Source organism: Desmodus rotundus, chromosome 4, assembly GCF_022682495.2.
Source record: "Desmodus rotundus isolate HL8 chromosome 4, HLdesRot8A.1, whole genome shotgun sequence".
NCBI classification, from domain to species: domain Eukaryota; kingdom Metazoa; phylum Chordata; class Mammalia; order Chiroptera; family Phyllostomidae; genus Desmodus; species Desmodus rotundus.
This window is the reverse complement of record NC_071390.1, coordinates 117,203,600-117,229,890: the sequence shown is the minus strand read 5'-3', so window position 1 is coordinate 117,229,890 and position 26,291 is coordinate 117,203,600. Positions and strand designations below refer to the sequence as shown.

The 26,291-nt window shown below is 37.6% G+C and overlaps 1 protein-coding gene across 1 annotated transcript in view; it reads left to right on the top strand.

Annotated features, from left to right (window-relative positions):
* The window catches only part of PPAT (phosphoribosyl pyrophosphate amidotransferase), a 34,544-nt gene extending 15,495 nt beyond the window's left edge, over positions 1-19,049 (top strand). The window contains exons 2-11 of the mRNA XM_024579855.4: positions 7,546-7,612; positions 8,165-8,371; positions 10,274-10,386; positions 10,481-10,626; positions 11,148-11,220; positions 11,786-11,937; positions 12,318-12,445; positions 13,161-13,382; positions 14,820-14,940; positions 16,131-19,049. Of these exons, the coding sequence (XP_024435623.1) occupies positions 7,546-7,612; positions 8,165-8,371; positions 10,274-10,386; positions 10,481-10,626; positions 11,148-11,220; positions 11,786-11,937; positions 12,318-12,445; positions 13,161-13,382; positions 14,820-14,940; positions 16,131-16,327 (1,426 nt within the window). The 3' untranslated portion in view covers positions 16,328-19,049. The remainder of the gene's footprint in view (positions 1-7,545; positions 7,613-8,164; positions 8,372-10,273; positions 10,387-10,480; positions 10,627-11,147; positions 11,221-11,785; positions 11,938-12,317; positions 12,446-13,160; positions 13,383-14,819; positions 14,941-16,130) is intronic.
* The last annotated feature ends 7,242 nt before the right edge of the window (positions 19,050-26,291 follow it).

Genomic DNA, 26,291 nt, shown 5'->3' with positions numbered 1-26,291 from the left:
ATAAAAGATATCCCATTGATCAAACCAAATAGCATTTTGTGAAGTAGTATGTTCTTTTAATGCAAAGAAATGTGCCAGAATATCTCAAGTTATTGTACAGAATATCTCAAGTTATAAATCCTTTTATATAGCATGGTGCCTTCATGTTAAGATTTCTAGCAGTTTTAAAATTCATTTTATGTTAATGATGTTACTTGGCATTACATTGGTTGTTTTACACAACCATACTATCTAACCATACTATTTTGTGTTTTTCTTAGGCTTCATGTTCATGTTTAATAAAAAGGTAGTTCAGACCCCAGCATGTATAATATAAGTCATTAAAAAACATGTAGGGAATTTTTCTGAGGTAGGGAATTGTACTTATTTGTGGCTTTTTTAATGTCTTTGTTTTGAAGTGCTTTTCAGTATTTTTCTTCATTTTGTTTAAACTTTAGTAAGAATATAGAAGCAAAAGGGGATTTATGGTGACTTTAATTGGGTAAGTAAAATCTCTGACTTCATTATGGATCAGTATTATTTACTTTCAAATGTGAAATTCTGTTTGTATCTTAGATTCTCCAGAATGCTAAGTGATATGCTCATTAAATATTTAGCACCTACTACATGTAACTTTGGCCATCAGATCTCTTACTGTACTCAAAGAATAAAGATTGGAAATTTGAGAGCTAATCTTTCTAGGTAATTTATATTTTTAAAAGAAATCATTTGTTTTAAAAATGATTTTTTTAAGTATAGATTGGTAAAAAAGAGGGAAACAAATTAATTCTATACTTAGTTCCATTGGTCTGACATGAGAAATCAAAGGTAAAGGATTTCCTGAGATGTCTTCCTTGTCTTCTGATGTAACTGACATTTGGCCTGGAAAGAGAATAGAATTCCTTTTAGAAATAAGTACTAAGAAAAATAAAAACTGGACTAACATAACTGGTAATGCTAGTAGCTTGAGCTGAATTTGATCATATCCATGAAGTTTTACAGATCTGTGATAGACGTGTTTTGTAAGTTATGCTTAAATGGACAAAGAATATGTCATTTAAAAGAACATGCCAACCTTGAAAAATGAAGAAGTCTGTCCTTGATTTCCTTGTTTATGGTTTGGGTTTTTTTATACAGATTTTCATAAAGTGAGGAATTGGCTACTTTTTCAAGTAATTAAATGAGGAGGGTAATGTTGAGGAAAACAGTAAACAGTTCAAAGGAAGCCAGCAGGCAGAATTTGGAATTCAATTGGCACAGAAGTTGAAGATGATTATAATTAGAATAAGGTTGCATACTGATCAGGAGGTAGTTAAGTACATTTTGATTGTTCTTTGTAATTTCTGAATTAAAGATTTATTCATCTTGTCCTGGCCCAGTGGCTCAGCTGGTTGGAAAGTATTCCCATACACCAATAAAAGGGTTGCAGGTTTGATTCCCCATCAGGACACATACCTTGGTTGTGGGTTTGATCCTGGGTTGGGTCTCATACTGGAGGCAACAGGTCCATGTTTCTTTGTCATACTGATGTTTCTCTTTCTCTTCTTCCCTCTCTCTCTCCCTCCCCGCCTTCCTCCCTTCCCTTCTCTCTAAAATCAGTAAACATATCCTTGGTTGAGGATTTAAAAAACAGATTTATCTTATTTCATATCATTCTCATATGTATTTTTACCAGTTTTGCTTACTGTGTAACAAATAGCATTACCTTTTACATTAGATCAAATGTTAGGTGTGGTTTTAAATGGCATGAACATTCATTTAAAATCATGATTCACCATTATATTTAGAGACATTCCATTAAAGAATAAAAAGAAGAATGCTGATTGTCATTTAAAAAATTATATTAGGGATTTCTATATTAAAGTAGAAAAGCAAATGAAAAATAAAGGGAAGTACTACTATTTTCAAATGTCACAATTACATCAATTTAAAACTCTCAAAGTAAAAGTTGTCAAAAACTTTATATCAGGTTTTATAATTATTTGAGTCTAATTTGTAGTTAGGGAATGTTTTGGATTTAATTGAGAATATGAAAACTAAAAATCTGAAATTACATAAGAATTCTCTTTAGAGAGAATTGTAGAAGACACAGATGCACCCAGGTAACTTAACATCTGAGCGTGATGATGAGACCAGTAAGGAAAAAGGTAGGGTTTGCTTCTGTCTGGTTTGGGGCCTAGTTTTTCTATCAGTAGAAAAGGGCCTGGAGCTTAACATACAGGTGGCCAGTGTAACAGAACAACAGCTCACCTTAGGGGATTTTTGTTTTTCCTTAAGTTAATCATTTCTAGCATGAATCCCAAAATTGTATGCAGGGGTCCCATGCCCCGGAGATGTTAAACTGAAAGTCTTAAATCATTATTCCCGGTGCGTTTGTATCAGGGTAAGAAGAGAGAGCTAGAGGGGAAACTTGGTCACTGGAGGAATGTGGCAGCAGTAGCCAAAGGTATTCTGAGGTTGAGGAGGATTATAAGTTCCAGAGCATGAAAAGCCTCTTAGAGTTTGTGTTTGGATCCTTTGCCAAGGCTCAGCCAGGCTGCGTGCTGCCTAGAAAAGAGGACCAGATTCTCTGCCCTTACCACTTGCATGAGGTTGATCCCAACAGCACAGCACGCTCTTCCTTTCTTCAGTTTACCATACGCCAGTACAAATTTTGCTGGTTACGCCAAAAAAACCAGAAGACGTTAAAATGAGTCAGATCTGGATAAAGGAGAGGTTTCTATGCTTATAAAAGGCCCTAACTGATTACATTAAAAACTTTTGAGTTCTGTAGGTCACATAAAAATCAGCCAAAATTGTAAGGCAACAGAGGTCATGCATATTTCTTATATCCCAATTGACACGAAATCAAGTTTTTTAAAAATATGTTTTATTGATTATGCTATTACAGTTGTCCCATTCCCCCCCTTTATTCCCCTCTGCGCTGCACACCCCCCTCTCACCTGCTTTCCCCCTCTTTAATTCATGTTCATGGGTCATATATGTAAGTTCTTTGGCTTCTACATTTCCTATACTATTTATTCTTAACCTCCCCCTATCTATCTTCTACCTACCACTTATGCTACTTATTCTCTGTACCCTTTCCCCCTGTCTCCACCACAATGTAGAGACGTGGGTTGCCCAACCCTGGTGAATACCTAAGGCTCTGCCCCTTACTACGTGACAGGTACACTGAGACAAAGAAATATGGCCCAAATGAAAGAACAGATCAAAGCTCCAGAAAAAATACAACTAAGTGATGAAGAGATAGCCAACCTATCAGATGCACAGTTCAAAACACTGGTAATCAGCATGCTCACAGAAATGGTTAAGTATGGTTGCAAAATAGAGGAAAAAATGAAGGCTATGCAAAGTGAAATAAAGAAAAATATACAGGGAACCAACAGTAAAGGGAAGGAAACCAGGACTCAAATCAACAGTTTGGAGCAGAAGGAAGAAATAAACATCCAACCAGAACAGAATGAAGGAACAAGAATTCAAAAAACTGAGGAGAGGCTTAGAAACCTCTGGGGCAACTTTAAATGTTCCAACATCCGAATCATAGGGGTGCCAGGAGGAGAAGAGGAAGAGCAAGAAATTGAAAACTTATTTGAACAAATAATGAAAACTTCCCTAGTCTGGCAAAGGATATAGACTTCCAGGAAGTCCAGGAAGCTCAAAGAGTCCCAAAGAAGCTGGACCCAAGGAGGAACACATTAAGGCACATCATAATTACATTACCCAAGATTAAAGAGAAGGAGAGAATCTTAAAAGCAGCAAGAGAAAAGAAGAGAATTCCCTACAAAGGAGTGCCCATAAGGCTGTCAGCTGATTTCTCAAAAGAAACCTTGTGGGCAAGAAGGGGCTGGAAAGAAGTATTCCAAGTCACGAAAGGCAAGGACCTACATCCAAGATTGCTCTATCCAGCAAAGCAATCATTTACATTGGAAGGGGAGATAAAGTGCTTTCCAGATAAGGTCAAGTTAAAGGAGTTCATCATCACCAAGCCCTTACTATAGGAAATGTTAAAGGGACTTATCTAAGAAAAAGATAAAAATATGAACAGTAAAATGATAAACTCACAGTTATTAACAACTGAACTAAAGCAAAAACAAAAACAAACTAAGCAAACAACTAGAACAGGAGCAGAATCACAGAAATGAAGATCACATGGAGGGTTATCAGTGGGGAGGGAGAAGAAGGGGGGAAAAGGTACAGGGAATAAGAAGCGTAGATGGTAGGTACAAAATAGACAGGGGGAGATTAAGAATAGTATGGGAAATGAAAAAGCCAAAGAACTTATATGTACAACCCATGGACATGAACTAAATTAAGGGGAGAGAATGCTGGTAGAGTGGGTGCAGGGGAGAGGGAAATAAAGGGGAAAAAAATGGGACAGTTATAATAGCATAATCAATAAAATATACTTTAAAAAATATAAAGGGAGTTAGTGGAGTAGATTTTTTAACCAAATGATTTATTAAGAAACTTTAAACAAGCTGTTCAGATAGCCCACGTTAACCCAAATGCAACTGCAGTCTCTCTCATTATAACCACCGTCTTTCTCATTTGGTACCCTTTATTATACCAGTTACCATATTCTCTTGGGTGTTACATTTCTTCACAGTTCCCTCTTTTCTGTTGTTAGACTGAGTGCAATGGTGCAGACACAAAGTAAGTATTACAGACTTTGAATTGAATTGAACATTTCTGCTCTTAAAAATAGCATCTGTAAGACTTTGGCTATGGGGGAAATGTCATTACTGCTTTTGATTTCCCCACTTTGCCTAGTTATGTATTTGGTTCCTGCAGACAGTGAGCAATTTCTGTGTTAATAGTGTTGGACTTAACAACACAGCATATCAGGAACCTTGTTGTAATATTTAAATCATTTCATCATAAATCATTTAATCTATCAAGTCTATTTTTATTTCACCTATTGTTAAAATGGAGCTGTTCTTCCCAACAAGTAATGAAATTGTTTATCAGGTCTTAGTATTTTAGTGTTTTTAAAATAATTTAAAAAAAATCCTTACCCAAGGATATGTTTGATTAGGGGGTAGGGGGAGAGAGAGAGATCCATGTGAGAAAAACATTGATTGGTTGCCTCCCAAACACACCCAGACGGGGATGGAACCACCACCTTTTGGTGTACCAGATGGTTCCAAACAACTGACCCGCCTAGCGTGGGGTTGAGTGCTTTTACTTACAAATTTAGGAAGATGGGAACGTTAATATAAAGCAGAAAGTTCTGTCTTTTTGGAGCTGTGGGAAAATAACAGTTGAACAATTAGATTTTTTTTTTTTTTGCCAATCTTGTTAGATTTAAACCAAAAATATTTTAAGAAACCATTCTATTTTCCAAAAACATATCAGACATATATAAAAAGCAGTTGACAGTAGCAGTTAGTGTTATTTTAATACATTTTCCATCTATTTTACAGATTTAAAAAATACTGGTATTTTAAACTCTTTGAAATTAATTTTTACCTTGTACAAAGTAGCATCACAGGTCAGTTGTTTCAATCACCTTTGACATTTCAGTCTATATTTATCATACGGACTCAGAAGTCCTGTATTTTGCAGCTGGTTGAGTAAAAACAAAAGACCTTTTTACCTTCAGTGGCCTCTGGGGCTGTACTTTGGCTCAGCGTTGCCAGGCACCTGCCATTTGCCTCTTCCTCTTTTAATTGAATGGCAGGCTCATACTGCAGGATTGCATCCAAATCACAGAAGAATTTCACAGTTTTAGAGCTGTCTCCAGAGTTGTGAGCATATTTAACTGTTCTATATTTGTATTTGAGATTTTTGTACTTTGCCAGGCACTGCTTTCAATCTCTGTATACTCCTAGAGCTTGTAGTTTCTTAGCAATGTAAATAAGTATTCCTTTATTTCTTAGTGTTCTATGAAGTTGTTTTCCTTTTTTTTTTTTTCTGCCCAGACACTTAGCAAAGCTTTAATCTCTTCAGTCCAGTGCTTTCCTTCTCCACTCTCCATGTTGAATGTGACCTGGAAATGATTCACTATTTCTAGCCGAGGTTTTGTTACCTAGGAAACCATAGAGCTCATTTTCAGTAAGCTCTAAATGGCTTGAAGGATCTAGTTTAACTGGTACAAACTGCCTGAGGGGAGTAACTTGAGAAATTGCCAAATAAGCAGGCTTTGTGGTTAAAGAAAACTGGACCTAAGTGACTCCTGACCTTATTCATTTCAGCTTTTAAGGGAAAAAATTACCCTCAAGACAAAAGGGAAAGAAAACCATTTTTTAATAAGATTTATTTTCTTACATAATTTAGTCTGGTTTACTAAATGATTGTTGATTTTTTAAACTGGTCCGGAAATGGTTTGGCAGAGGTGGTTCTTTCTACCCTAAGGTTTATTATCACTGAGGTTAATTTCTTTCCCTCTGGTAGGAATCTCTCAGTGTTTTAGCATCATTAACTCAAAGACCACATCATTTCACTTAATAAATCCTAAGTTACAAATAATTCAGCCTGTTAGGGTATATAATATTTTCAGTATAGTATTTAATGCATTGATAATTTCATAAAATCATTTCAATTATAATTTTTGTAGATTTTTTAATTTGCAAGTGCATTTAATGTTCTAGTTTTTCTTTTATTGAAATGCCTAAACAATTATACTAAATTTTGAAAGAGATTCTTTTTACAAATAAATCAACATATTATTAATGTATACAAACATATGGTAGAGATTTCTTCACTAATATATATTCTTTGGAAGAAATTGTATTAATAGACATCTAATACTTATAGCTCTTGTTGAGAACCATTAAAAACTGTTGAACAATTAGAACCTTTATTTTATCATTTGCGTTTGTACTCCACAGTGGTGCAGACCCTCTGAGCCTTCCCACATGTTACCCTACCTCAGGGCTAGCTTTTGGTTTTCTTCTCTAAAATTACTAATGCAGGAAATGAGATACAGATTGCCTGATCAGCTTAAGGTTTTTAAATGCAGCATTTTTTTTTTCTGTTAACAAAATTGTCATTTGTTGGAGAAAATTTGGAAAGTGCGAGAAAGCAAAATCAAAATTAATAAATTTTGCTTATAATTCCAGTACTACAAGTAAGCATTTTAACTGCTATCTTATTTGGAGATTTTCATGTGTAGCTATATATTTATCTACATATTCAACGTCATTTAGAGGTTACACAGTACAGAGTTAGAAGCACAAATTCTGGGGTTTAGATCGTCTGTTCTAATCCTGGTTGTTCCACTTCTCTCTGTGTGACCTTGGACAAGTTATTTCACTTCCGTTTCTTTAGTGTCCTCATCTGTGAAATGGGAATAGTAATCACAGTAACTACTTCATAGGATTGTTGTGAAAGCCTGTAAGTTAAATCATCCATGTAAATGTTTAAGACAGCCCTGGCATATTAGAAGTCGGACAATATCATCTACTGCTATTGCAAATTATTGTCATGAGTAGAAGTGACAACAGTACTAGTAGCATTTAATGTGTTTTCAGACTGAATTCATCACTTCTTTTGAGAAAAGGATGTTTCATAAAGTTGATTAACTCGATGGGATAAGTTTAAGTTGATGTCTTTTTATATTTACAGGGGCCAGGAGAGTGCTGGTATTGTCACCAGTGATGGGAATTCAGTACCAACATACAGAACACACAAGGTATATTTGAACATAAAAAAAGTTGATTATAAAGGTAACAATAGCCAGATGTTAACTAATCTGTGAGGGTGGGAGAAGGAACTTTGAATAAATAATTTGCACATAGAAGTTATAGAAGAAATTAGGATGCATTTCTTTTCCCAGCGATCAAATTTGCTAGACTGATGCAAGCAGGTCATATATTTAAGTACTTTAAAATGCTTTGAATTTTTAAAATGCAAATAATTTAGTTTATTATATTTGACAAATTTTATGCTTAATACACCAGCCCTTCAAAATTCCACATTGTGAATGTATTAAATGCCACCGAGTGGTTTTCTTTACAATAGTCAGTTTATTGTGTGAATTTCACCTCAATTTTTAAAAAGTGCTTTACAGTTCTTACAATTAAGTTTAGTCCTTTTTTGAGATAAGCATTCTGAAGCACAGAGAAATCAAGGGAACTGCTTTGTCTAATTTGTGAGTGCCTAAGCAGAGGCTTATTAAAACCTTTACTCACTAGCCACTAGTCTTTTTTTTTTCTAAGATGAGTTTTTACTTTGACTTTGCAAGGGAATGGGTCTCATAAATCATGTCTTTACTGAAGACAATTTGAAGAAATTATATACTTCAAATCTTGGAATTGGACACACGAGGTACGCTACTACAGGAAACTGTGAATTAGAAAACTGTCAGCCCTTTGTTGTTGAAACACTTCATGGGAAAATAGCTGTGGCACACAATGGCGAATTGGTCAATGCTGCTCGCTTAAGGAAAAAGGTAAATTTCTTGAAATTTTTTTTAATGATTGAGATGAATTAATGAAATTATTGAGGATCATGGTAAAGAATATTTTCTAATTGTGGCCAACTGTTAACCTAACTGCAAAGGACAACTATCAGAATGACCTGGAGTGCTTGTTACAATGGCAGATTTCAAGATAGCACCCTAGAGTCTGGGGTGGTGGTGCTGAGCCTTCATTTAATACGCTTCTAAAGCAATTCTGGTGCACTGCTTTAGGGATTTGGTAATTGATATATGGTTGCTATTAGAAGCACTGAGTCAGGGTTTATGGACTCTTACTATCACCTTAGCTTTGTCCGTATGTTAAAAGCATAAGAAAATGGAATGTAAACTTGCAGATGATAAATATAAGAAAAAGTGATGTAGAAACAATTATAGGACACAGCCTGAGAAAGGGGCAAAGAGAATTATATTGTTTTGTTCATATCATGGTTTTTGGAGCATTTTGTTTTATTTATTTTTAAGAGTTGATTTATTTTTAGAGAGGAGAAGGGAGGGTGAAAGAGAAGGAGAGAAACATCAGTATGTGGTTGCCCCTCATGTACCCCCCACCAGGTACCTGCCCTAGACTGCAGATTGAACCAGCAACTCCTTGGTTCTCCGGCTGGGCTGGAGCTTTTTGTTTTAATTGTGACTATCTTTTCATCTATCATTTCATCCCCCCCCCCTTTTTAAACTACCTGGTATTTTTATATTCCTGGTAGCTTCTTACTCATCCATTATTGCCATTCATTAATAAATGCCAAGTTTCTTCAGTTCATTAGGTTCTGATAATCTTTATTTGGTAACCTCAAATAAAGACCTCAGGCAGTATTTAACAACAGGTGACACAGACACACACATTCTCTCTCCCCCACCTCCACCCCCCCCCCCGGCCCCCGCCATTATCTCTTTAGCATTCTAGAACCAGGCATTTCATACCGGATTAATAGTTAAAGAAGTTGATGATGAATTGATGGGTGAAAAATATTTAGAACCCATGTTTCTGTACAACTCGTCCTTCTATTTTTGATTCTAGCTTAAGTTATTTCCCAGAGCTTTGTCCTTCCTGCCCTCTTCTTAGGCTCTGGCATTCTAAATTACAATAATATGTAGGCTTTTTTATCCCCAAACAAAAATTTTTAAAAAATTCAGATAGAAAAATATAAAAATGAAATAAAATTAATTTTAAGACTCATCACTTGGAGATAACCACTACAAGTTCAATTCAATACCTAGGTCATTATTGCTAGACATAACCCCTTGACCCAGATGCTTGACTTCATCTGTACACATTCAGCTGCCCACTGAAAATGTTCTGTAATGTCTGTTTAACCTCAGCCTCTGCATGACAGCGGTGATGCCCTTTTCCTGGTCATACTTTCTCAGAACCTCATTATCACAGAATGTACCCAACCAAATTTTATTACATCTTTTACATGTGATTGTTCAATACAGTTGATTCCTTTCTTCTACTCTATGAGTAGTAATCAGTGAGCCAACAAACCTGGCTGGAGAGTCCCCGCTCTAGTGTGCCAGTCCTGGGAGAATGTGTCCTCTATTTGTCAGCAGTGTCAGGGGCTGAGAAAGTTAGAGCCACATTCCCAATCCTTATGCCTCCTTAGCCCTTCTCTCCCCCTTTGCAGCTCTACATTCTTTCATACTTAGCTTTCAAAAGCTTTCCTGTACACTTCCCAAAGCACTTTTTTTTCCTGCCTGAGAGCCTTCAGAGACTAACTTCTAGCAGCTGTTCTGTTGTTACATGCACATACCATTAACAGAAGGCAGGATTTCCATAACTGATCGTCCGCACAGTGCCTTTTCCTGTTGTGGTGGGCTACTGGGCGAGGAGTGCAGTGGAGCTTCCCCTCCAATTACACTGTTCTGTCTTCTAACTAGCTTCTGCGCCACGGCATTGGTCTGTCAACAAGTTCTGACAGTGAAATGATCACCCAGTTACTGGCATATACCCCTCCTCAGGAGCAAGATGATACCCCAGACTGGGTAGCAAGGTAAATGTAAATTTAAGCTTGCAGCTCTGATAATGAAAGCCTTGCCTAGCATGTGTTTATAAATGAAATTATTCATTCAATTATTTAATTCTAGGATTAAAAACTTAATGAAGGAGGCACCCACAGCATATTCCCTGCTAATCATGCACAGAGATGTTATTTATGCAGTACGAGATCCCTATGGAAATCGTCCGCTATGCATTGGTCGTCTTATTCCTGTATCTGATATAAATAATAAAGGTAATGAACTCAGAAGGAATATAACTTCCTGATGCTTTTTTAACTCCTGGTTCTGTTGGCACACCCTGAAATTGTTACGTATATTGGAAGCATATGAGTGAGAAGGGGCTGGGTGAAAAAGAAAAAAAACGGTACTTATTTTTAAAGTACATTTCCTTGAGTATTTCAGAGAATGAGTCACTTTTAATATATTTAACAGTCATTCCTATTTTTTTCCTATCTAAATTGCCTATTTACCCTTTGCCTAGCCCTTTTCATCAGTGGAGTATGATTTCAGTGATTTTTCTTCTTGACTTATCAGATGTCTTATTTGAGCCATGAAATGCTTGAAGGAATCTTGGGATCATTAATTTTTATCTTTGGCTCAAGGCAAATGAGGATCCATGTGCTCTTAAAGTCATGGAAATGGGTATTATGTGGATTTTTAAAAATTCTTTATGTATTTGGTGTTTAATTGTCTTGAAATAGGTAGCCTCTAGAATGTCTTGAATCCATTAACTGAATTGTCTTGTGATTTACAGAGAAAAAATCTTTAGAAACGGAAGGATGGGTGGTGTCTTCGGAATCTTGTAGCTTTTTATCTATTGGTGCAAGGTAAGTTTTCTTATTTAGTATATTAGGTTTTTCCACATCAATAAAAAATTTTAAAGACCTTTACATAAAAGTTTATTTTGATGTCTCCTAGAAGACATATTTATAAATGCAGGGTTTTTTGTACATTGTGCTCAGCATTTACACTGACTTTAAGGTTCCAGTAATATCTTCTAATTCTGAAACTGGCATCTTGCTTTCAAAATGCCATGAGATATTTTAGAAGGGAAGAATTCTCCTCAACAAGGAATAGTTACAATAAAAAAAATTTAAGCCAGCATAAAAATGTTCTCTAGACTTTACTCTTTGAAAAATCAATAAAAGTTAGGGCCTTTTCTGTCCCGCCCCCCTCCTGTACAAAGACGTTTATTTCTAAGTTAGAATTTAGGGGTAACAGATTTACAGAAATTAACTGGTAGAGGAATATTATTTATTTTTTAAAGCTGTCTCTAAACTTTATATTAAATTGAACCATCTTTCCTTTATAAGGGATTCTGTGTGTACTTTATAATAATGTTATTATCAGCCTGAAGTTTATTTAAAGTCTTTTTTAACACTGTTTCCTAAGATATTACCGTGAAGTCTTACCTGGAGAAATTGTGGAAATATCTAGACATAAAGTCCAAAGTCTTGCTATTATACCAAGGTCTGGAGGAAACCCAATGGCTTTTTGTATCTTTGAATATGTTTATTTTGCAAGACCAGATAGTATATTTGAAGGTGAGTAAAATTTCTTTATTAATGTAAATCTGTTATCTCATTACACAAAGGCATACTTGGCTCTTTGAAGGCACATAGTTGTACACAATAGATATGGCACTGGGTCTCCAAGTCATAAGATCACAATTTTTTCCTTTTATATGACTCTTGGGTGTTGTTTTCCTTTAAGGAGTATTATGGCTTTCATATATGTATTGAGGTCACCTTTTCAAAAATAGTGAATTTCCAAGTTTATGTATTTACACTTTAGTGTTTTTGTTGTATGTCTTTTTGTACTCAATCTGTAGAGTTCTACCAAGGTAGTTTCTTAGAATAGTGATATTAGTCTATGCTGTATTATACTATGTAAAAATAATCAATTTCCTTTCCAAACATTACAGACCAAATGGTTTACACAGTAAGATACCGGTGTGGGCAGCAGCTGGCAATTGAAGCCCCTGTGGATGCGGATTTGGTTAGCACTGTTCCAGAATCTGCTACACCTGCTGCTCTTGGTTATGCTGGAAAGGTATTTTCTCTTAATTAACTCTCAGTGAATTGTTCTTCTAGCCGTGGAATTGGGATTCCTTGTGTATAAAGAGAAACTCAGTTTATTGTAAGAAAATGTTGGTTCCTTTCTAAGAGTTACTTATTTTCCAGCCTTTTCATTCCATGGTACTGTTTTTAGTGGAGTCCACAGAAAGGTTCACCTGAAGACTAGAAGAATGATCTTCATTTAAAAAAAATAAATAACATCATGAATATATATAAGCATTACTCAACATTCACTATGTTGAAAAATTTGGCTTATTCATTTTGAAAAGAAATAATGTGTGCCAATTTTAGAGAAGTATAGCCTTGAGGTGGATAAACCTCCTATACTGCATTTCCTTAGTCTCCTGGTTTTAAATATGTTACTTTTTCTGACAGCAATTTATTCATTGTCATGTCTTTATATGCTTAGTATTCTCTTCCAAGATAGAGAAATAATATTTAAGAGAAGCATTATAAATTCTAGCAAAGTGAATGGGTTTTCCCACCAAGTATATTACTTACAGTGATTTTTCTTTTTGCCTTTTTCCGCTACAGTTTAAATAATGAAGGAAAATTGTAATCTTGTAACAGAGAGTGCAGAATAACATTTAAAATTTTTATATACATATTGAAAAATGACCTAGAGAAAATAGGAACCTAAAGTTCTTTGTATATTGCTGCTCATTATCCTTTTATTTATTCTCTGTCAGTGTGGGCTTCCGTATGTGGAGGTGCTATGTAAAAACCGGTATGTAGGAAGAACCTTCATTCAGCCAAACATGAGATTAAGACAGCTTGGTGTTGCAAAAAAATTTGGAGTATTGTCGGACAACTTTAAAGGCAAAAGAATTGTTCTTATAGATGATTCAATTGTTAGGGGCAATACCATCTCACCCATAATCAAGTTGCTCAAAGAATCTGGTGCAAAAGAGGTAAGTAATATTAAAACATATCCCAAAGCACCAATAATTAACAATATGGTACCGGCATAAAAATTGCAGTTCGGGACAGTGAATGAAAATGCATATATAGTTCAATATAATAAACTGACATTTTTCAAATTAAGTGTGTTCAGAAATAACTGCAGCAGTGTGGAAAACATGTAATAACCACTCTTAAACTGCATACTAAATTAATTCTTAATAGATTACAAAGCTCAGTAGAAAAGCTTAAAAGTTTTTACAAATTAATTTAAAAATTAACTAAAGCCACAAAACAGTACTTTAAGTTTTTAGAGTATTAATTACTTTTTTCTTTGACGATGTAGAACCAGTCCTAGTGTAATAAATTTGACACACTAGGTTACATTTTTTAATTGCAAAGCTTATTCTAACTCTGAATATTCAGTAATTCACATTACAGAAGTGAGATATCATTTACAATTAATAGTTGGACGGATTTAAAAATCAAATCTAGTGTAGGAGAAAGTGACATGGAAAACAGTATGACTATATTTAGAAAGTGTCAAAGGTAAATATGATTTTTCATCCTTTTTATGACTGATTATAATGTGAAATTCTATGAAAACTAATGTAATAAAAACAAAGAGGTATAAAGTAAATTCAGCATCTAATACAGTTATAAGAAAAAATAGAGAAAGACAAAAGGAGAAATGGCTTATATATCTACCAGTAGGAAATAGTTTCATAAACTGATACATCAGTATGATGAAATACAATGCAACAATTAAAAAGACTTCATAATGAAGACTTCATAACTTGGGAAAATCTTTGTTATAACAATAATAAAAATTTAATGTGGACATTGATTACAGCCACGTAAATATACTTGATACAAGGCAGACAATAACAGACAAAAATAGCTCTTGATAATAGGAAGGATTTTTATTATGTCCTGATAGTTGGTTATTATTCTTTTTAAAAAGGTAAAATAAGACGTGGGCAAAGGGGCCATTTAATTGTTACGAGAGACAGTGGAGATGGTCCTAGAAAAATAAAGTTGTTACATGATGAAAATAGGAGAACAGAAGAAATGTCCGTGTTCATAGGTGACAGGAGGAGACAGTGGGCAACTCTGCAAAAGGCATCCTCCTTTATGAGTGGCTGACATTCTGAAACTCTTGTCCTGGACACTTTGGAATCTGGAGCAGGGCTATTCAAGTAGGATTCTTCAGTAATGAATGAATTCTAAAAGTAGTTTTGACTGAACGTTGGAGTTCTGTATATACACCACATGATTTTTCAGGATTCCTTTTTGTCTGTCATTCAACAACAGAAATTTTGTAGTTTGCTTTATTTCCCATTATGTTGATATTAAATATTCTGTAAAATGATTTTATGTTACATTTGTCAGTGACAGTTTTGTGTAAATATTTTAACAATGAATGTGTGAAATGATTTCTTTCCAAGGTACATATTCGAGTAGCTTCACCACCAATTAGATATCCGTGCTTTATGGGAATAAACATACCAACAAAAGAAGAGCTTATTGCCAATAAACCGGAATTTGAGCAGCTTGCTGAATATCTTGGTGGGTATTAAAGTTTCTGTAAACTTTATTTTCAATCTTTACACTTTTCAAATAAAAAAGTGTTAAGTATTTGTTAAAAGTAGATGTTGTCCATGTTGAGCAGATATTGAACATTATTCTGAATAGTGAGGGTGCCTGGTGAGTACATACACCGTAGCTAGGTGCTGTGCAGGAGAGCTAGATCAAGGTGAGATCAGAGAAGAAGGATGAAAGTCTTTTCGGGCAGAGGAAGCAGCATGCACATATCAGTTAAAGTCTCCAAAAGTCAAATCCTAAGAAAAACAAAAACGACTTCACCACGGATTCTAGTAGAATAATTTGGATGTGGATACAGATAAAGTGAAGAGCTTATGTCGGCTTATCTTTAGTAATGAGGTCAGAAGACTTGGAGAACTAGGTTATCCTGGATGAGACACTTGCCTTTTAAATTCAGGTGAAGTATAAACTATTTAAATAGCACGTAGATGTTCAGCCAGTGTTTCTTTTGACTGGTTATGCTTATGCCATGCCAGTTAAATATTTTGAACATCACCCAGTTGATATGTTGTGAGCATATTCCTTTCAGCAACGTGTCTATATTATTGTAATAACATATCTATATCATCACAAAAACTCTACAGTGAGGCAGTGTTTCCCTTATCTTAGACATAAAAAAATAGACTTAGAAAAAGAACCCAGATTTTCTTGACCTCAAAATCTATTTTCTTGATCATGAAAATGATTCCTGAAGCCTTGTGAATCCGTTCTAGACTTGAAGCATTCGCTGCTATTTTAAATTATTATCCCTTAAATTCCAATTTAAAATTTAAAAAAATAATAAAAGCCTCAAGTTTCATTGATTTCTCCCACATACCCTTATTTTATTTTATTTTATTTTAACTTTTATTTTTAACTTATTTTTTTGGAATGAGACCTATAGTCTTATTTTTTCTTTACAATTTGGAGGGAGGGAGGGAGAGAGGGAGGGACAGAAAGAAAGAAACAACGATTCGGTGTTCCACTTATTTGTACCTTCATTGACTGAGTCACTTTATGTGCCCTGACCAGGGTTCGAACCTGAAACCTTGGTATATCAACCTTGGTGTATTGGTTCGATGCTCTAACCAACTGAGCCTACCTGGCCAGGGCCAGGTGTTCCGTTCCAAGGGAAGTCTCACGTCCTTTTTCATTTTCCCTCTTTTCCCCTATAGGAGCAAACAGTGTTGTATATCTGTCAGTAGAAGGACTGGTTTCATCTGTACAAGAAGGGATAACTTTTAAAAAACAGAAAGTGAAAAAGCAAGATATGATGATTCAGGAAAATGGGAATGGTGTGGAGTGCTTTGAAAAGAATGGTCATTGTACAGCTTGTCTCACTGGAAAATACCCTGTGGAGTTGGATTGGTAGCCAATAGCAATAGATCTGATGTTTCAAGATACAAAGTTGGTCAAGGAGTTAGAGTGGTTACATCTTATCCATTTGCTGTTACTCAGTTGGTCAATGTAAATGCCACATGGTTATGTTCACCTTTGTAAGCTTTGAGATTTTTTTTTCCCCCTGAAGAGGGTACCAAAGTGCTCTGCTTTCTTTAATAAACCTAAATATTTTGGTGTTATCTAGGAACTTGGATGATCTTTCCAGTTTTATTTTAGTAGTTTAGTACTTTGAGGCTATCCATTATGAGATCATCAACAGTAATATAAAGGTTGGGTGAATTTTCGATTTTAGAGGAGACTGCCACATACTATACCTTACCGCAAATTCTTATAGAATTTTGTGGAATGTTTCTTAGGCGTTATTGAAATTCAGTTATGGAATATTTTCATAATTGAACCTTGCTAGTTTCATATAATACAACAATATTGGTTTGTTTGTTTTTTTACACAGGCAACAGCTAGCCATTTTCACCTGGTCAGAAAAGTCAGGTGGTAAGTGGCACTTGCCAGGTCCATGATTTAAAGAGTTTGCAAGCAGTTAGAATGATATGATGTAATAGAAACAGGGCATGTTAAGTATTTAACATTTCATGCAAATTTTGAATCTAAATGTGTCAAATCTGTAGAGTTCTGATTGTAACTATAACTTTGGCATTCTTGTCTAACTTAGACAAATCTTTCTTTAATGCCTTTTTGTGCCTCACTTTTTTCCCCATGTGTGCGATGGGGTACTTATCATTACTAAATTAAATGATTAATAGGAATTTGAATATGTCATGCTCTCGGTGGTTAGGGCCATCATGTCACACCTGTGTTTTAAGATAGTGTGTGGTTATTACCTTTTGAAATGTTGCCTATTCGTCTGCCATTGAGATTTCATTATGATTAAGAGGATAAACAGTTTAGCAGTGCTTCACCCACCTGCCTTTGAGATGCCCTAACAGTGATTATAAAAATATGTCTGTGGTTTTCCTGCATTTGACTAGGACATTGAATCATACTACTTAGTCCTGATAGTACAAAGCCCAGCAAACAACCCAGTACATTTGAAGTAAAAACATTTTTTAATTTTAAAAACCTTTAATTTTTACTCGATCATTTGCAAGCATGAGATCTGTCCAGAAAAAGTCCAGCCATTGTTAATATGAGAACAGTGTGTGTGACATCGATGTAAACTGGCAGCCAAGGAGAGTGGGCTGGAATGCACATGTATGAACAGTGATGGCCTCACTGTACTAGTCACTGGGGGGTGGTAGACACCACTGAGTGAGCATGTGTACTGTGGGGCCGCTGCATTCAAAATGTCTGAGCGAGTAGAGCAACAAATATGCATCAGATTTTGCATTAAGCTCGAACAGTCCTCTGCGGAAACTATTTGGATGATTCAGAAGGTTTTTTGGGGACAATGCAATGAGTGTAGCACAAATGAAAGTGTGGCACAAAAACTTCAAAGATGGTCAAGAACCTTTTGAAAGTGATCCACGTTCTGGAACATCTGCAACAAGCAGAACATCTGCTGGATGTGTACGGACTACAGTCAACAAGGTGCCTACTGGGAAGACTGAGGCGTCACTGTCTTATGTACAATGTTTCTTTCATCTTATATCTTCCTCAGTAAATGTCTATTTTTCTTATCACATGGCTGGATACCTTCTGGACAGACCTTATACACCTAAATGTATATGCACATACATATCATTGCAATTAAATGATGAAGTTCGAAATCCTGTAGGGACCAATTTTATTTAAGGATCAAGGAGACAAGTACTTTTTTGGAACTAGCTTACCTATCTAATTTCAGGCATCAACTTACCACTTTTTTCTGCTTAGTTTTATTGGGACTAACATTTGAATTTTTGAAGTTTTTTTCTTGTAATATCTAAGGTTTAAAATTTGATAACTTGCCCCCAATTACTGGTTTTGTAAGATTTTTAAAACATAAACGTGTTTCTGTGTTATTGTTACCATAACTTGATGTATATAGTTTCCAAATCCATTTGCAAATTTAATATTTATTAATAACTGAAACCTTTTGTCTTCATTTGGTATATAGTCTCACATGTTGTATTACGGTAGGCCAAGATAAAATCCTGACAGCCCTTTAAGCCCAAGTGCATCCAGGCAGCAGTGGGTCAGGGAACCTTGTGGCAGCGACACAAGCGAACTGGCATTTAAATAAGGCCCCGGGGCCACTTGAGTATACAGCCTCTTGTCTCAAGTGTGTTTCTCACAGTGGTCTGAAGGAGCCAAGACTTATGGGTCAGTTTTGAACAGCCTTACTTACATTTGATTTTTAAAAACAAGAGACTCAGGGAGAGTACTGAACCAAAATCGCTTATTTGACTTTTGTGTTTTCCATAGTTTTTATTTTGTTTTTCTGGGTTTTATTTTGTTTTATTGAAATGCTTTTATAATGGAATATGATACTGTGACAGTTTGGTAATTCTTCAAATTTTTCCATCGTGGCCTTTTATTTCCCAAGTTTCTGAGGTCTGAATTACAGGTTTTTTTTACCAACTTAATCTAAAAGGATTAACTGCTTTAAATTTATACAGGTAAAATATTGTAAACCAGAGAAGATGAAAAATGTGTTTTCACAGGATCTATATTGTTGTAAATGAAACTAAGCCTACTTTTTTGTGACTTCATTGTGATGTGCTGGTGACAAATATATGTAATTAAGTATGTTTAAATGTGTGTGTGCTTTTTTTTTTTAAAGGTGACTTTTAATGAATTATGGTAAACAGTGCAGTGACCATCATGTCATATCCAGGCTTCACACTTGACACCAGCTTGTCAGATCTTAGTTCTCTGATCTAGGCCCTTAATAAATGGGCCATCTCTTAGGGAACACTGCTGGCTGAGTAGGAGGGACAAAGAAAGTAAAGCGCTATGACAGTGGCAAGTTCTGTGGAAATATGAGTGGGAACAGGGAGAGTGTCACAGAAGAGGCTTATGTTTGCAAAATGTGTGTGTGTGTGTGTGTGTGTGTTGGGGGAGTATTTTTAAAATAAGTTAAAGTAGGTGAATGAATAAACTGTGGCATATCCCACAATGGAGTATCATTCAGCCCAGAAAGAAATGTGCTATCAAGCCATAAAAAGACTTGGAGGAAACTTAAATGCATATTACTGAGTCAAAGAAGCCAAGCTGGGAAGGCTACACACTGTATGATTCCAACTACATGATGCTCTGGAAAAGGCGCAACTATGGAAACAATATAAAGACCAGTGACGGTCAGGAGGTAGGGGACAGAGGAGGATGAATAAATGGATGGAGCACAAAATTTTTAGGACACTGAGACTACTACAGTTGACCCTTGAGCAACTGGAGTTTGAATTCCACTCAGACACAGTTATTTCTTCAATGAATACAGTAAAAGTATTTTATGATTTTAACTTTTTCTCTCTAGCTTACTTTATTATAAGAGTACAGCACATATAACATACAAATTGCATGTTAATAAACATTGGTAAGGCTTCTGGTCAACAATAGGCTATTAGTAAAGTTTCGGGGGAGTCCAAAGTTAATGCAGATTTTCAACTGGGAGGTGGTGCCCCTAAACTCAGTGTTATTCAAGGGTCAATTGTCAATATACATTTATCCAAACCCACAGAACCTACAACACCAGGAGTGAACCCTAATGTAAACTACAGCCTTTGGGTGATGCCAGGATATCCACTTTTAAATACTTTTCTGTTTTAATCTGTATGCTTTAAGTAGTTAACTTGTATTATTTCTTACTGTGCCAATTTTAGACATCTCTTTCTCCTGCCCTGGAATTTAGCAAAATTTGCTTTAACATGTAGGCTTAAACCATTCAATCATTTTAATGTTATTGCCTCTGAAAATCTGGCTCTAGAAAGGGTGTCCAACCCGTGGCCCAGGATGGCTATGAGTGTGGCCCATCACAAAATCGTAAATTCACTTTTTAAAACATTATGAGATAATTTTGTCATACGTGTCACAGTGTATTTAATGTGCGTCCCAAGACAACTCTTCTTCCAGTGTGGCCCAGAGATGCCAAAGGTTTGGACAGCCTGCTAGACCATCACTTGAATCTCTAATACGCCTTTTTCCTTTGGATTTCAAATACAGGCATACCTCAGAGATACTGAAAGTTCGGTTCCAGACCACCAACTAAAGCCAGTATCACAATAAAATGAGTCATAATTTTTTTTGCTGGTGGAGGGTCTTGCCTTCAATTTGCGAACACCTGTGAAGTGCAATAAAGCAAAACAATAAAATGAGGTATGCCTGTGGAGCTCAGTCAACTCTGAGGAAAATCGTCTTCACGTTTCTTGAAGAGGTCAAAAAGAAAATCCAGGACTCTCAGAAAAAACTGCATGCTCCTTAGAAAGACATTTTAAACTGTGGTATACAGTATAAATTTATGTTTTTGTGTGCAGAAATTCTCCTAAGCAGCTGAGAAGCTGTTGGATGGCAGGCGCTAGTGCTTTTAACCTTCTGGAAAGTACTCAGAGGACTCACCATAACACTGAACTCCCCGCAGTGTGACGGAATGGAAAACGACTGCACAAAGGAGACCCACAGGGGCCTTGTACTCTTCCTCTGTCACTGAATTTGCTGTATTGAAAATTACGTGTCCTGTCACTACCGACATACTGATGGATATGTTAGATGTGACAGTCAATTTTATGTGTCAACTTGGCTAGTTTATGGTGCCCAGCTGTTTGTTCAAACACCAGTCTAAATGTGAAGTCACTTTTTGGATGAGATTAACATTTAAACCAGTAGACTGAGTAAAGCAGATTAATCTTCATAATATAGGTGGTGGGCCTCATCCAGTCAGTCGAAGGCCTTAAGAACAAAGACAGGTTTCCTGAAGAAAGAATTCTCAAAACTGCAACGTGGGAACCCTGCCAGAGTTGCCAACCTGCTGGCTTGCCCTACAGATTTCCAACTTGCCAGCCTTCACAATAGTGTGAGCCAATTTCTTAAAATCAGCATACACAGACACACACACACACACAAACACATGCGTGTATATATTCTATTGTTTTTCTCTAAAGAACCCTGATAGGCTTGTTTTCTTGCAAATAGCATGACGCCCCTCATCCCTTTGTTCTTTCCATTAGCCACCCACTAATTTTCTCTCTGCCTCCAGGAGGGCAGCAGTTCTTCAAATGAGGACTCCAGATCCTCACCGTTTGATTGGCCCGAAGGCACTCTCCTGATTTGTCGGAACCAAGCCACTCTGGTTGCCCAGAGCTGTGCAAGTTCCCCTGAAAGGGGAAGGCTTCAGTCCTGTTGGTTGGAATAGGACTTCAAGAACCGGAGGGCTGGTTCAGATGGCAGAAACATGGCGCAGGCAGGCAGTTCAGCATGGAGTCAGGCCATCCAGCACAGAAGCTTTTCCATAAAGTGCAGTTTGGGTGAAAGGCCCCTGTGCGGAAATGGCTGCTAAGCTCTGCTTTTTAATTTATTACTATGTTTTTAATTTAAGCCCAGTTAAGCCCCCAGGAACCCTTCTTAGTTCTCCTTTTTCTCCTTTAGTCCTTCACAATTTCCCCCTTTCGTTCAGAACCTGTCAACAGACAGCACTGATGATCGATCAGGTCACTGTGTCTTATGTCTGCTTGCCACCTGCTCTGGTCCCATCTAGTCCCAAGGTGGGACTCCTGTGGCAGGGTGGAAGCCAATAGAGCAGCTAGAGCCATTTGCTCTCAGGGACCTGCAAACTCCAAAATTCAGTCTCACAAAAGCAGCTGAAACAACTTTGGAAAGGTTAAGAACAACAAAGGCCCTGGCCGGTGTAGCCAGTAGGTTGGAGCATCACCCCATATAGTAAAGGCTCAGGGGGTTGATTCCCAGTCAAGGCACATGCTTGGGTTGCAGATTTGATCCTCGGTCAGAGCGCATGCAAGAAGCAACCAGTCAATGCTTCTCAAATCAATGTCTCCCCCTGCCCCACTCTCTTCCTTTCTCCCCAAAACAATGAAAAAAAAATGTCCTCAGGTGAGGATAAAAACAACAAAGACATTTAATTTGTTAAGAAAAATCATGGGTAATTGACAGAAGGTATTTGGCACCAGGAGTAAAGATTCCTGCCATCCTGAATTCCACACATGCAGGGCTCACAGTGGCTTGATGGATCATTTCCTATCCACGTAACCATTACTTGAGTTTTTGTAGGTTTTCACCTTTTGGTTATACAGGGCATCGATAGCTTGATAATGAAATACACTGAATAGGTCAGAATAACAATAAGCAAAACAGTTTGCAACCCAGGCCTTAAGAAAGCTCCAAGCCCAGTTGGGAACCAACTGAAAATGTCAGAAAATTTAAATCCTAATCAGCCATTGACACTAGCAGTAAAACTGTAATGCCTCCTTAAGGGTTCTGGCAAGGTTTTGGGTTTCTGATTCCACCTGGGAAGTATTTATCCAGCTACAGCAGGAGGTACTGGCTGTGGCACAAACTCCTCCTTGGGCTGCAAGCACATAATCTAGGGTGACTCTGTTGTGGAGGACTACTCGTTCTCAGGAGTTTAAAGATGTTTGCTGGGCTCAAGTGGCAGTGGCAGTTGAGTGAACAATTTGGTTGATGGTTCTAGTTAGGTTTCACATCGTATCTAATTAAGCAGTGTCTAGGCTAGCCCCTGAGAAAACCCAATTCTGTGAAAGCGATTACCCTCATCACAAAAACCTGCTGGCAAGTCACATCCCACCGAAAAGCCCCAAGAGTTACCTTCATAAACAGAGGGGTCCTCATCAGGGCAGTACTCTACTATTGATAAAGCCCTCTTTTTTCCTTTGATAAGAACTTGGTTGTTGTGGTTTCAAGGACAGCAAAATAGAATGTCAAGTGACCCAATGCCCAAGGCTGATTTACATACACACAGACAAAAATATAACCTGCGGGGGGCACAAAGGGAGCCTGGCAAGAGTCTGCTCATTTTAGGGATTTGTTAACAGGAAGGGAGGTGAAAACGTTTTCCAACCGCTGCTCAGCGTGGTTTGAACGTCCCTCTAGGAGTTCTTCCTCGAACGTTTGTACATCGTGGGGTGAACATTTAGGTTCTTGACAGCGTGGGCTCTTGCCACTCACAATGGCCTTAGGGTTGTTTCACAGCAATCACGACTGAAATAGGTGCAACCATATTTAAGGTATTAAATAAAGATACAGGTAGGAATTTGATAAGGGGTGGCTAGTGACCAATTCAACTGTGGGAGATGGTTGGTTCTCACTTGGGGAGAGTGTGGCCAATGCATAGTGTAGGTTTAGGTAGACACGAAAGCTGGAACTCCCTCTTGCAATTTAACCTGATAAGTTTCAGAAGGAGGAGGTTTAATGAAATCAATAGTAAGGTTAGGAACAGTTGAGAAATTGCTAACAAATGACTATGGGTCATCAGTTTTACTGGAGGTAGAAACTGGCACTGGATGACAATCCAGGAAGCATTGTACAATATACGTCTATGCCCAAGGTTTGCCATTTTGTTCGCTAGCTCCAAAGCTGAAGAGCAGTGGACTAATGCACGTTCTTAATTAAACCAACATCCTTACACTACTTTTTATTTACTAAAGACGAATTCTAAATCATCTGCACTTTAAAAGCAATTGTGTCAGTTTGTGTTATTTCTCCAATATTGTATAAGAACTCTTGTTTTAAGCCAATTGAATGAGGCCCTTTCACAATCTAAATTTGAATTTACAAGTCAATTTTTGGCAATATCATCCAGCCATAGGAACATACATTACCCGTAACATAGACACACATAGCACAATAATACAAAACCCAAAAGAAAAGTAATGGATCCAAAAGTAAAGAGAATGACCCCCAACTGACTTAAAAGAGGTCGATTTTCCTGGGAGGAAGCTTGAGCATCAGATGGCTGCTGCCCAACCAGAGACAAAGATGGGGAAGGGAAAGTAGGCAGGGTGGTGGGCAAGGTGGGGGGCTAGACAGTGAGGGATTTTCTGGGGTTGTTTCAGTAAACTTGCTTAATGGTGACTGATTAGCATGTGAAAATTTAGAGCACGGGTCACCCATTTTGCACTCTTCCTTATGGGTGGCATTCCCCTCGCCCCTGAATGGCCTTTAGCATGAGCATCCCCACAAACCTTACTGGGCAAGGCCTAGTCCTAACCTGGAGGATACTCCCCTAGGCACCAAACGTGGTGGACGAAAGCCTTCCTCTAGGATACCTTCCCTGGTGCCAAATGCAAATGAAGGATAACCCTCCTAAGCATGAAACCAAAACCGTAAGAAGGTGCTCCCGGAGTCCAAACATGAACTAAGGTCACCAAATAATGGTCCCCCATCTAAACTGAAGGAAGTCTCTGAGATCTCTGTCGCAAGCATGGGAGATCTAGGATCTGAGGAGACTTACCCGAGACCTTCGGGTGCCTCTGGGAAGATGACTGGAGCACAGGGGGTTGTTCAGGCTTCAGACAAGTTGGTTTCAGGACGGCCTCAGATCTGGTCGTCACTTCAGAGCCCCACAATAGGCTCCAAGGAATGTCAACTGATGGTCATTGGCCAACAAGAACTCCCAATTTGGGTTTGGGGTACCGTAAAGAAGGAAACTCTTCAACACAAATAGCGATATAGCAGAGCTGGGCTGTGAAAACAGCACAGGCAAGGAACAAACACTAGGGCTAGGCAGCCCTGGAATGAGGCCGCTTTTACTGCCAGACAGCTTCAGTCTTCAGCTCCACCCTGGAAGCTCCACTCCAGCATCGCCAGCCCAGAGAGGGAGCGGTGGCTGTCTTTAGTGAAAAGTGATCTCCCTGAGCGGCTTGGGAGGTGGCTTATATAGACACAAATCCACACACCTGGTCCCTGATTGGTCCATTGTCATGCAAATGAGGACTCAGAATCCCCACAGTTTGATTGGTCCAAAGGCACTGTCCTGGTTGGTCAGAATAGAGTCACCCTGGTCGGAGTTGGGCAGCTCATTGGAAAGGAAAGCTTCAGTCCTATTGATAGAAGTGGGACTCCAGGAAGTGGAAAGCTGGCTCAGGCAGCAGCAGCACAGTGCAGGCAGGCAGCTTAGTGTCAGGCACCAGTACAGCGCAGAGGCTTCTCCGCGAGGTTCGTGTGAGAGGCCCCTGTGCAGAAATGCCTGCTAGGTTCTGCTTTTCTTTTCTTTCTGTTTTTTAAATTTGAGCCCAGTTGGCCACCAGGAGCTCTTTATAATCCTCAGGGTTCATAGTATCCATTTCCAAATATAGAAACAAAGATAAGTTACACCAGAGAGACCCTTCCCACCCCCTGCCCCTCACCCTTGCCCTCTCTCCTCCAAAAGACATAATAGTTTAAGTGACATGTACATTCTGGAGAAGGTCTTATGGGCAGGTGAGACCTTAGATTGCTGCTACAGTTTCTTACCAGCAACACCTAGGGACACCAGAACACCCTATGCACATTTTTTCATGTATTGTTTTCCATGCTGGGCTGCCTTCTCAGTCCTCCCTCCAGCCAAAACAGAAAACCCTCATCATTTCCTGTCTGCTAACTCACAGTAGCTTCAAAATATCACATTATGGCCCTTGACACTTGTAGCAATTAATATGTCTCAAACTACAGTAACTCTCTTGGAAGCGGATTATTATTTACGTGTATAGGTTTTGAAAGTCCCCCTCAAATCTTTATTTCCTTTTAGGTCCTACTGAAAGCTGAAGTTTTCTGTTACTGAAATCCGTCTCTTCTAATTAAAATGTCAGCCTAATTATGACAGGGATTTCATTTGCAGGTTTCATCGCTGCAGTCGAGGGCAAGTTCTCAGAAAATGTCAACTGGTGACGTTTACGCACTCTCACATTTCACAGTGATTTCATCTTTATTCACATCTAGGAAATCTTATCTCCACTTTTTGAACATAGAGACCGCGAATCAGAATTTAAGTATCTTGCCCAGAGTTTCTTGGCAAGTACGAACGGGTACGGCTTCAAGCCAGTAGCTCCAAA